The following is a 12,766-nucleotide window of genomic DNA, read 5'->3' on the forward strand; positions in this document are numbered from 1 at the left end:
TATACATGATAACATTTCTGCAACTAATGACTGTTTTTATTATTAATTAAACAATTATTAATCAGTTAATTGTTGTGTATATGAAATAAAAAATACCATCAGACTTTCTCAGAGGTAATGGTGATATCTTCAAATTGTTTTTGTGGAGCCAATTATCAAATATCCATAAATATTTAATTAACAATAATATGTGACCAAGAAAAGCAGAAAATCCTAACATTTAAGAGAATGTTTGTCTTTTTTTTTTTATTATTGGAAGCATTAAGTGATTATCATTGGTTAATAATGGGCTGGACAAAAAATATTGCAAATCAATAAATTATCAGTCAATACTGGCCTGTCCAGCAATATCTGTCTATATCTAGATCGGTGTATATTAGCAAGTAAATATCGGCTGCTAAAATCTCATTTCATAGTTTGCAAAAAGATTTAATTTTAATTCTACAGCAAAATGTTATGTATAAGGTAAAGTTTATTAAGTTTTTTTCCACAAACTTAATTTGATAAACTAAATGAACATTTGAAGAGCCAGAACTGTTCTTTGTTTTTGTTGTAATAGTCAAGATTTGATTCGCTCAGAGTGGATGTTAAATCATCCATCTTTTCTCACTACTTCTTAGCCTTTTTTTTACCCATAAACTACAATTTATTCACATTTCTTTTTAAAATAAAGAAATGTGAAATTATTTTATCAGTACTGGCTCTGAAAAGCAGATAATTAATTGTACTGACTGAAGAAAATCCATACTGTGTATCCCTAATATTCAAATGTTTCAGCTGTAAACATTCAGCTATATTTAAATTAGATTACATCAGGTTTTTAAACTCATGTACTATTCCCTGATCTTAAAGTTTATTATTTTTGTTATAAGGTGATATTAATGCCATTAAATAATAATTTTAAGATTCTTAATAGTTTTCACTGTGGGCTAAAATGTTGCTTAAACCGGACAAACGAAATTATTAATACTTACTATAAAGTAATAAAACATGTAAATATTACCTATTGGCAAAAAGGAATAGAAAACATAAGATTTGTTTAATAAACTATCTCCTTTTTTCGCGCCCTTCTCCTCCAACAGTTGTATGTGCGCGTGACCTTGTGCCCGCTGCACTGATACTCCACGCGCTCTCCTGTTTGACCAATAAGCAGGTGTCCCATGCGTGACCGTTGATGACATCATGCCCACTGAGTCGTTAGTGTTTTCTTTTAAAATAAATCACAGTTAAACTAATCTCATGCCGTGTGGCTCATATTGTCTTTATAAAGTGTCATTTTTAACTCGCAAATTACAAAAATCTTATTCTTCTTGTTATTCTAATGAGAAAATCCCAGATTGTAGTTTCACTCACATCCCCGCTCATGTTTGTAATAACATGTCAGCCATTTTCTAAACTTATTTTATGAGGTTAGCAAAGTTGTAACGTTTCTGATAACCTAAATAAAAATATTTATCTTCGCATCTCTCTCAGTGTAGCTGCCTTGGAGATGCTAATCCGGTGATTCCCACATTTTACACACATTAATGCTGTTAATAATTCTATTATTAATATTATATTTTTTACTAATCAAGAACAATAACATTAACTTACTAAAAGGTGTGCATAAGCCTTTGTCGCTGGAGGCAAAGGGCAGCGCTCCGCTGTCCAACCCGGCTACAGTCGCTCCTCCCGCGGCAGGTCTGTTCGGGAGGTCGAGGGGGCTCCAGATGGTGGTGGGGGTCCGCTCCGAGGTTGTTCCCGCTGTGGGACACCTCACTCCAGATGCGGCCGACGGGCGAGCGTCTCCATGCGTGCTCGCGGCGGTACAGACCCCCTCCGCGGCTGGTTTGACACGGGGTCGCTGCTCCTTGCTTTGGGCTTTGTTTTGGGCTCTCCTCTGACTCCGCTGGAGGGCCGCGATCTGAGTCCGCTGAGTGACCAGAGAACACTTCCAGCAGCCACAGTTGAGGAAAGGACAGAGCTTCATGTGGCCTTTCCTCGGGGCGATGATCCCGTGTTGTTGACAACGCGAGCATTTGGCGTCCCGTAGTTGTACCTCTGCCTGCAGTCGTTCTTTGGATAAAGACATGTTGGTTTATTAACTAACTAAACTCCTCCGGCTAAATTTATGTTCAAAACCACCTGCAGTGAGGCCATCTGTGACCTGTTATCTGAACTTAAAAAGATTGTATCATTTTCAGGCATGGGAAAGTGTGACTGACCAATGAGAGACCAATCAAGAATCTTTAACAATTAAGTGCTGTGTTGTTGCTGCGCAGATTTGGACCCAGCTGTGTGGGAAAGTTTCAGCTTCTTCTGTTAAATCAGTCTGGACAGTGGTGTTCAGATCCTTTAATTAAATAAAAACAGACCCAAATACAACATTGTGAAAATATTTAACTACAAGTTACGCTTTCAAAACCTTCCTTGAATATATGCAACTTTAAGTATATAAGCTGTGTGAGAACCAGTTTTTTTTTTAAAGTCAGCTTTTCAGGCCTGTTTTAAGTTTGTGACAGTACATCTTCAAGCTAATCCACAAGGCTTTTGCGCCATTCATTTAGCTGAAGAGTCAGAAATTTCTCACGCTATCAAACACCGAATCCTTAAGTTTATCTGGAAAAATCAACAAAAAAAAAAAAAAAAAAAAAAAAAAAAGTATGTAATCTGAAAAGTAAGTAGTAACTAAAGCTGTCAGACAAGTGTAAAAAGTACAATATTTGCCTCTGAGATGTGATGAAGTAAATGAAGCAGAAGTATAAAATTGTCTAAAATGGAAATACTCAAACATGTAGTGGTGATGCTGCTAAAGACTGTAGGTAAAATACAGTATTTCATCTAAAACAGTACTGTTATACATCATTTTAAGTCTAATGTTACATTTTCAGTTTCATGCTGCTTATGTCTGTATTCCACATTACACTAATAAAAACTGTACACTGGATAACTATTTAATCAATAGACAGTTACTTTACCTATTAAGATTTTACACAAATAAATGAACAGTTTGTAAAACATAAAGCATTCTTATATATTTAAGTCCTCATAAGTATATATGTACTTTTACTAGTACTACGTATTGTTAATGAAATATTTTCACATTATGGTATCAATACTTTTACTAAAGTAACATATCTGAATACGTATTTCACCAGTTGCTACTGTTTCAGTCCCCTACCAAACATGTAGTGGTGGTGTTTATTTATTTATTTATTTTTTTTTTTTTATCAATTAAAGTCTTACTTTTTCCATTTCATCCTTATCTTTACCCATTTCAGAAACACATGTACTTTTTAGTTAACAATATTTATTTGAGTCACTTCATAGTAACTAAAAATGTCTGAACTGTTTGTAAAATATAAATTCCTGCTTTCTCAATAATGCATTAGGGTTAATAATACAATTAGAATAGTATACAGGTGCTATTCTCCCTTATGACTACTTTTACTTTTAATACTTAGAGTAAATTTTGCTTATAATATTTCTGCACTTTTTCAAGTACTTGTACTGGTAATGGAGTATTTTCACATTATGGTATTACTACCTTTAATTAAGTAACATATCTGAAAACTTCCTCCACTGCTCATTAGCAACTGTGTCTGTGTTCACAGATGATCAGTGGATAGCTGGATTTGAACTGTACAGCCACTAGATGTCAGTCTTCTACTGCCTTTAAAAATCATTGATTTCAAACATGTTAAGGTGCATGTGTTGGCCATAACTAACTGAAAACTTCAAGAATAATTAATAATCAATCCAAAATATTCAACACTGTAAGAAGAAGTTACTTTTCCCCCATTATGAGTATATCTGTACTAAGTCTATAGTAATCAGTGATAGTTCAAAAATCTATTGTTTGATATAAAGACCTATGTGATTTAAAGCAAACATGATTAGTCAACATAACAAATAATACTTTGAAGAAAACATTTCATTTCCACGTTTATTTACACAGCGTAAGGTGTTACAATAAAATTCCTTGTCACCATTTTATTATAAATACACCATTTTAACTAAGGCTTGATAACCCTCATTAAAATACATCCTTCAAACCTTTTGAAACGTAATAATAAAACAAGTGCTTTAATGGATACATCTATTTCATTTTTGCACCTTTTTAAATGTTAGTAAATCATGCAAAGCAGAAATATAGAGTACGAAAATAAAACGATATAGATCAAATGTGTTGCTTTACAAAAGGAGAATTAAAATCAAAACAAGTACATGTGGTGGAAAATACAAATACTGGGTCTGGTGGCAAAGCTTAAAGATCTTTCTCAAAGAAATGTTAATTAATGGCTTTCAGCAATAGTGCTCTCCATAATCAATATATAGTACATACATTACATTAATTGTCTTTGAAGGGAAAAAAAATATTAAAATAATGTAAATCTTTTCCATTATTTTGACACTAAAACGAACAGTTATTATTCTGAAGTTGTGACATACTGTAGTTGGACTGTAAAAAGGCTTACCTGATAACACAGTAATCATACCATTATGGGTAGCATTGCACTTTAAGCCATGCATCAGTCAGTTTACAGTGTAACCACTGCACCATCTTATAATACTCAACGTCCCATTTAAGTGTTTAAGGGTATTTTGCAGGCACTTACAAAGCATGGTTTAGGCCTTTAAATGAGTTCAAGATTAGATGCGAGTCTCAAACTGGTCCACTGTTAATGAGCGAGTGTGTTTCTGTACTGTTGCATAAAATCAGATGATTGATTACAGTGAAGGTCACAGTCCAGGTTAATGCCACGGGTCTCGGGAAGACATCTGATCAAAGAGCTGGAGACGACTTGAACTGTGAAGACAATATCTGAAACAGAAAAATTCGACATTGAACAAGAACGTTAGACTTAAGGACTTCGCAGACACTAAAATGACACAGACACACTTAAGTGATACATGTAAATCTTAACTTACCTTTTATAGCGTCCAGAGAGGCAGGGTCTTGTACATTTTGGTCTTGGAGGTTGGATGTGTAAAGTCCAGAATTATCAGGTGGTGCTGATAGTCAAAATAGGCTACATAATCCTTCCAGTTGTGGGAGTTTGCTCTTTGAGGTTCATTTCACAAGGTTATCATGTCGCTGTAACTCCAGGTTTTGTGACAGACAACTGGACATGGAGCAGATATTGGCAGAGTATATAGAGTATATGCGGCAGTGTAGCCCAGGAGAGAAAAGATCTTGAAGCTTGGCATTCTTAAAGCAGACTCTCTTTAGTGTTTATTCATGTTCGGGAGACTCCTTATTCTGCTCTGCAGAGTGGCATTTATCTCTTTCTTCAGCTAACTTTTTTTTATATTCAGAAATATACACATGTACAGAAATTTGTTTGTACACCCAATTTGGTTCCCCTTAACAATCAGACTACTGGTAATGAGCAGTTTCGGTTATAGTGTAGCACACACAGTACTGTAAAAAGAATCATGTTTGTGGAACAGTAAATACTTTTAGACTTTTAAACCAAAAAAAAAATAAAAATACCACGTACACTTGAAGCTTTTGCAATAGATTATGGAAATAACAGACAGCCCTTGCTGCTTACAGTGTGGTAATCAGAAAGTCTGATAAGAGAGCATAAACATAACTAAAAGTAAATGTGAAATATACAATAAACAAAATTATTCAACTTGTATAAAATTAAATATTAAAAGTCCTGTAACAACCACATGCAGAGCAGAATAAAGGCAGTCCTTATTCCACTGAGTAATAGGCATCTGGTGAACACTGTGGTTTTATAGTGTATCCTTCCCTTAGAAAATCATTCCTTGACTTTTGAAACTCATCAGTAACGGCGGCCATAGCTTGGTGAACCGTACGAGGTGGAAGAGAAGGTTGTTGTGAAACTTGATCCAGTGGCATCAAAGCTGCCTCTTCTGGAGCCTGACCTGGAACCACTCCTCGAGCCAGAGCGTGACCCAGTTGCGGAGCCTGAGCCGCTCATGCTGTAGGGACTGTAGAGGCCTTTGCTCGATTGAGATGATGCTTCAAGTAGTCGCAGACCAGTTCCCTCCTCTATCATGCTTCTTTCCATTGCGTCCTTGTAAGAGATTTTAAGCTTGGTTTTAGGGCATGTGAGGTATTTTGAATATGCACTAACATCCCGCAACTTCTGCGCAGTGCGTGCATCTAAGGTGCCCTTCTTCACAGCCTCATCAATGGAGACTCTGCTGGTAGAATCTGGTTCAATTAATCCACCAGTGAGGTACTGGACCTCAAGGAATCGCTGTCCAGCCTCGTAGTAGAGCCAGCCTTTCTTTAGAGCTTGGGCAGCTGACATTTTGGTTTTGGTTCTGGGATCCTCAAATCCATTGCATGCCTTCTGGGCCAGACTGATGCGGTCCACCATGATTTTATCCACAAGCCCTTTGTTCATTGCATCTGCAACTGAGAATTTCTCTCCAGTATTTGGGTCGATAATACCTCCTGTGCAGGCCTGAGCCTCCAGCAACCTTTGACCTGTAATATTGTCCACAAGGTTTCTGTGTATGGCTTCCGTGATGGACACCTTCTCCAGAGTTTCCGTGTCTAAGATTCCAGCCACAGGGCCAGTTTCCTCTGTTGGGTCATTCCATGTGGTTGCTGGTGTTTTTATAGAAGGTGCTGGGCTCATGGAGTAAGAAGAAGAGGAGCCAAAGGAGGATGAGCGTGATCTGACACCACTCATGTTTCCAGACAGCATGTCCGCAAACTCTGTGATGGACAGAGTTCCAGCACGGTACTGATCCAGAGCTGACTTGTCAATCAGTCCCTTTGAAATCGCATCATCAATGTCATACTGCCGACCAGACCTTCTGTCAATGATCATGGATTTCACAACTCCATCAGATGAGGTGATGGTAATTTCTTCCCATTCACACTCCTGCTCTGCAAGCTCAAGATAGGTCTGGTGGTCAATGAGCCCTTTCTGGTACGCCTCATACACAGACATCTCTTTGCCTGTCTCTGGATCAACAATGACCACCCTACGTTTGCGAACAGAAGACTTGGATGATGTCTTCCTCTCACGCTTCTTTTCTTTCAGCAGCAGAAGGGCAAGGCCTGTTTCTGGATCAATCATACATCTCTCCATCAGCTGCAGGTAGGTGAGATTTTCTTCAGTGTTGGGGTCAAAGAAGCCCTTTGTGTCATCAGATGGGTCAGTAAGGATTTCATTCATTTCCTGATCAAAGAGGCCACGTTCATATGCCGTTTCAACTGGCAAGCGATGGCTCTCCTGTGGATCAATGATTCCACCAGTAGCAATCTGAGCCTCTAGCAGACGAATGCCATGGTCTTTCAGAATGAGGCCCTTTTTCATAGCCTGGAACAGTGAGATGATCTTTCCAGAATATGGGTCCTTGTAGCCTGTGACTGCTCGTTCAGCTGAGTGGAGTTTATCTTTGAACTCAGGGCCAACAACGCCCATCTTAACAGCTTCAGTGACATTTAGTTTCAGGTTCTTAATCGGATCAATTACATATCCTGTGGCAGCTTGAGCCTCAAGTAGCTCAAAGGCAGTCCCTGGTCTGATCATGTTCTTCTTCATTGCTTGGTAGATAGATAGACGGTCTTTGCTAGATTCAACATACACACCAGCGATACAGCTGGTACCCTCAAGGTATTTCTTCACGGCCCTGCTGACCTCCTCCACTGTAAGGATACCTTCAGTGAGTTCGTTGTATGTCTTTTGGTCAATGATCTGTGAGCGAAGCAGCTCATCCACAGTGATTTGCTTTCTGAGACCCTTGAACAGAAGGCTTCTATCTGCCAGTGAAAGTAGCCGCAAACTACTTTCTTTATCAACTCTGCATCTCTTCAGTAGCTGGGCATAGGACTGTTTTTCTTCTGTTGTTGGATCAATGTAACCTCGCACATCCCCTGTAGGCTCAGTTAGCCTGTCAAGTGTCTCATTGTTGATATATCCACGCTGCATGGCAACATCCGTGGGGAGGCGGAAGTAGTATTCAGGATCCATTAATCCGCCGGTGGAAATCTGGGCCTCCAAAAGCCTCAAGGCATAATCCTCGGGAACAAGGTCTTTTTTCATTGCCTGGAAGAGTGAAATTACTTTTCCGCTGTATGGGTCCTTGTAACCTGTGACTGCTCTTTCAGCAGAGAGAAGTTTGTCATGAAGTTCAGGGCCCACAAGTCCCTTGCGCACAGCTTCATCAACTGTAAGAAGTTCATCTTTCACTGGATCAATCATGAATCCTGTTGCTGCTTGGGCCTCAAGGAGATTCAAAGCAACTTCAGGTTTAATCTGTCCGCTCTTCATAGCCTGGTAAATGCTGATCTTTGGAGGACTGTCTGACATGATTCCAGCAATGCATCCAGTACCAAAGAGATACTGTTTTACAGATGGCATCTCCATTACCTCACGAATAGACATCTTTTCTTGCTTCAAGAGGTTGTATGTGTGCAAGTCAATAATTCGAGCACTGTATAGCTCCTCAATAGTAACTCTTCTTCTGATTACATCACAGGACATGCTCTGCTCTGTCTTTAGGGTCTCCCTGTGTTCAATGATTTCAATGATGATAATCAGCATTCTGTCCTTTGTGATTTGCCCCAAGCGATACTGCTCCATGAGGCGGCGTCTCTCCTGTTCTGGAAGCATATTTGAGTTCATAACTTCCCAAATTGTCATAGTCTTTCCTGCAAAACTCTTATGAGGGATATCAATTTGAGTGTTGGCTAGATCTGTTTGGGCTTGCTCTTCAGTGTACTGATAAGATTTCTCAACAGGAGTGGGAGCTTCAACCTTTGACAGAGGCAGGTAGCACAGGCCAGAGTTGGGATCTCTTACACATTTCTCCAACAACTGCTTGTAAGTGACACTTTCATTGGTGTTGGGATTGGTGAAGCCTTTAACATCACCTGAGGGTTCATTGAAGGACTTGGACATTTGTTTGCTGAAATAGCCACGCTGAATGGCCACATCATTGGGAACACGATGGCTGCTGACTGGATCAACGATCCCTCCTGTAGTAAACTGAGCCTCCAGGAGAGGAATGGCATGCTCCCTCAGAATAAGCTCTTTCTTCATGGCTTGGAACAGAGAAATCTTATTTCCTGTATATGGATCTTTGTATCCTGTCACTGCTTTTTCAGCTGAGAGAAGTTTCTCATGAAGCTCTGGGCCAACAACTCCATCCTTCACGGCATCATCCACAGTGTATTTCTGATTTTTGACTGGATCGGTTATGAAACCAGTTCCAGCTTGGGCCTCAAGTAGTGCAAGCCCAGTCATTTGTTGCAGAACATTCTTTTTCATTGCTTGATATATGCTCAACTTCTCATTCGAATCTTCCATAGTGATACCATCAATGCGATCTGTGCCCTGCAAGTACTTCCGTACCTTATCAGTGTCACTAACTTCTTTTGGTGTCTTTTTACCTTGTTGGAGTTGGTCAAATGTAGCCTTGTCAATGATGTTGGAATCAAGCAATGAGCGGGCAGTGACTCGTGCCCTCAGGCCTTCAAAAGCAGCATCTTCCTTTGTTTTGTCGTCTTTTTCCTCAAAGATTGTCATAACAATGGTTATCAGCTTTTCAATTGTCACCTGCCCCATTCTGAACTGGCGAATCAGCTCTATTCTTTGCTCCTCCGTGATGTATTCAGAGTGTATTATCTCCCAAATTGTGACTTTTCTTCCTTTGAAAGGCCCATAATCCAGCTCCATAGCTGTCTGGTTCAAAGCCTCTTTTGTCTTAGCCTCTGTAATCTGTTTTTCTTCTTTTGGCTTTGCAGCCTTCTTTGAAAGAGGAAGCAAGGGAAGTCCAGTTTCTTTGTCTGTGATGCATTTATTCAAGAGCTGAGCATAAGTTGAATCCTCTTGTGAGTTGGGATCATAAAAGACCTTTGTTTCATCAGTGTTTTTGTTCAAGGTCTTGCTCATATCCTCATCAAAATATCCACGCTTGCATGCAACCTCATGTGGGATGCGATAGCTTTTTATGGGGTCAATAATTCCACCTGTTGAGAGTTGCGCCTCAAGCAGACGAATGCCTTGGTCTTTCTTTATAAGGCCTTTGTTCATGGCTTCAAACAGAGACACTTTCTTTCCTGTATATGGATCTTGGTAGCCGCTGACAGCTCTCTCTGCTGACAGAAGTCGTTCATGCAGTTCTGGTCCGACAAGACCTGACTTAACAGCTTCATCAACCGGGACCCTCTCATTTTTGATTGGATCGATTACAAACCCAGTTGCTGCTTGCGCTTCAAGAAGGTTCACTACAGTTTCTGGTGAAAGTAATTCTTTCTTCATAGCTTGATAGAAAGGCATTTTCTCCTTGGTTGGTTCATTCAACAGTCCAGCAATGCTTGGTGTTCCTTGTAGGGCCTTCTTCACAGGTTCCATCTCAGAGACCTCTTTAACTGTTATTTTGCCATTACTCAACTTATTGAACAAGTCTTTGCCAATGACCTTTGACTCTAACAGTTCACTGGCAGTGACTGGAGCCTTCAAGCCATTAAAGACATTTCCACTGTTCTTCTCCTTGTCTTCCACAACAGTGATGACGATTTTAATGATCTTCTCTACTGTGATCTTGCCTGTCTTGTACTGGCGAATCAGTTCCCTTCTTTGCTCTTCAGTGAAATATTCTGAATTTATGACTTCCCAAATGGTGATAGTTTTGCCCTTGAACCTTCCAAAAGGCACGTCAACAGTTGCTTTACTGAGCATGTCTTTGGTTTCCTGATCTGTGTATGTTCTCTCACCCTGAGCAGCTTGCTCTGTTACTGGTAATATCAGCAGTCCTGTCTCTGCATCCTTGGTGCATTTGTCCAGTAACTGCTTGTAAGTGAGCTCCTCTTTTGTGCTGGGGTCAATGAATAATTTGCAGTCATCACTGGGATCACTGAGTTTCTTGTTCATGTCTGCATCAAACTGACCCTGCTTGTAGGCAGTCTGAAGTGGTACTCTGTGACTATTGATGGGGTCAATGACACCACCTGTTGCAAGCTGTACATCTAGGAATTTGGTAGCCTGCTCCTTTTCAATAAGTCCCTTCTTCATTGCCTCAAAGAGAGAGATTTTGGCTCCAGTGTAAGGATCTTTGAAGCCAGTGGCTGCTCGCTCTGCAGAGAGCATCCTGTCATGGAGCTCAGGGCCTATGACCTCATCTTTAACAGCCTCATCTACAGAGAGGAGCTTATTTTTCACGGGATCCACGATGTAACCAGAAGCTGCCTGAGCTTCCAGGAGCATAGTGGCAGTGTCAGGAGTGATCTTGTTCTCTGTCATAGCCTTATAGACACTCATTTTCTCTTTGGATGGAGTCAAGACACCTCCGACACAGTTCTGACCCTTAAGACATGATTTAACTTTATCAGTCTTTCCGAGCTCTTGCACAGTGGCTTTGCCCTTTTTCAATTTGTCAAATTCCTTTTTGGTCAGAACACCAATGTCGTGGAGCCTTGCAGCAGGAACTTTCTCTCTAATTCCATCAAATGCTAAAGGTGATTCTGCGTCTTTCTTCGCTCCATCCACTTCAACAGAGCCATTGAAAACTTTCTTGGTTGTTCCCACCATTGTCATGGCAACTAACTGCTCCTCGGGAACCTCATCAGTCTGGACTTCAGTATCCTTTGTTTTGGATGCACCCTGTTTGGAAGCAACCTCAAGACTCTGAAGTTTCTCTCTGAGCTTTTTGTTTTCCTCTTCCAGGAGTTTTTCTTGTTCAAGCCTTTTCTTTTCCAGCACTTCCATCTCCTTCTGCTTGTTTGCCATCTCTGTTTCAGCCTCTTTTTGTTTCTTCACAGCTTCATCCATAATGGCCTGAAGTTTCTTCTTCTCCTCTTCCATTAGCTTCCTCTGACGTTCTTGTTCATCTTTGAGAGCTTTGGCTTTGTTCACCTCATCCTCAAACTGTTTCTGTAGCTTCTTCTTCTCATCTTCAACAGCCTTTTCTCTTTTCAACAGAACTTCCTTCTCTGTCAGGAAAGACTGCTGAAGAATGGCCTTCTGTTGCTCAATTTGTTCTTGTTGGGCATTTGCCATCTATTTGGGGAAAAGACGAAACAAAATTAATAAAACGTCAATGAAATTTTGACTCATCAACACTGCATGCAACTTAAAGGAACATTTAAAGTTTTAATAGTTCAACAATTTTGGAAATACACTTTCTTGCTAAACGTTATGATGAGATTAGATGATTAACTCATGTCTGTACAATATGAGCCTATTTACACCTGGTATTAAAATGTGTTTTGGGTGATCTTATCACAAGTGGAGAGCTCTAAATACAGGTGTGAATGCACCAAAGATGCATTGAGGACATACTGAGATCTAGTCACTCAGACCACAGTCACAGGTGGTATGGGCTGCATGTGACCACATTCCTTCAGAAGTGTGTACACAGTGTGTCCTTGGCCACACTGAGGGTTTGCCTTCTCAGCTGATGTCCTTCAAGTACATCATTTGATTTACTGTAATAAAATGTATGTGCTCAGGCTCTCTTACCTGCCAAAATAACCAGTAGCTGCATTATTCCCAGACTACTAAAAAAAAAAGTTCAATTCTGAGAGGAGCAACATCATTGACTTTTTTGAAATTTGGCAATGGTTATCTATTAGGTCATGTCTGTCTTTGCGTAAAAAAACAGTTTTGTTTGCCCCAGTCTGTTGGCCATGACTTTTGGGTTGCTGGTTAGTGTTGGGTTGTTGGCTAACTGAAAAGATCTACGTGTTTATTTGTATATAGAGCAGGGGAGTGAAACTGCTATGTTAAGTTCTTAATCATTCTTGTAAAAAACATTGTGTCAGTTTGTTGCAGCATCGCTCTACCAG

General features: G+C 39.9%; 2 protein-coding genes across 9 annotated transcripts in view; both read right to left on the bottom strand.

Annotated features, from left to right (window-relative positions):
* Positions 1-2,453, bottom strand: part of LOC146313255 (uncharacterized) — a 3,614-nt gene extending 1,161 nt beyond the window's left edge. Inside the window, exon 1 of the mRNA XM_084739983.1 lies at positions 1,594-2,453. Coding sequence (XP_084596109.1) covers positions 1,594-2,071 — 478 coding nt within the window. The 5' untranslated portion in view covers positions 2,072-2,453. The remainder of the gene's footprint in view (positions 1-1,593) is intronic.
* Positions 2,454-3,911: 1,458 nt separating this feature from the next.
* The window catches only part of pleca (plectin a), a 60,157-nt gene continuing 51,302 nt past the window's right edge, over positions 3,912-12,766 (bottom strand). For all 8 annotated transcript variants that reach the window (XM_084739981.1, XM_084739978.1, XM_084739976.1 and 5 more), the window contains 2 exons: positions 4,912-11,978; positions 3,912-4,804 (listed from right to left, as the gene is read on the bottom strand). In XM_084739981.1, coding sequence (XP_084596107.1) covers positions 5,778-11,978 — 6,201 coding nt within the window. In that variant the 3' untranslated portion in view covers positions 3,912-4,804; positions 4,912-5,777. The remainder of the gene's footprint in view (positions 4,805-4,911; positions 11,979-12,766) is intronic.

The sequence above is a fragment of the Lutjanus erythropterus genome, chromosome 16 (assembly GCF_056507025.1).
Source record: "Lutjanus erythropterus isolate fLutEry1 chromosome 16, fLutEry1.hap2, whole genome shotgun sequence".
NCBI classification, from domain to species: domain Eukaryota; kingdom Metazoa; phylum Chordata; class Actinopteri; order Lutjaniformes; family Lutjanidae; genus Lutjanus; species Lutjanus erythropterus.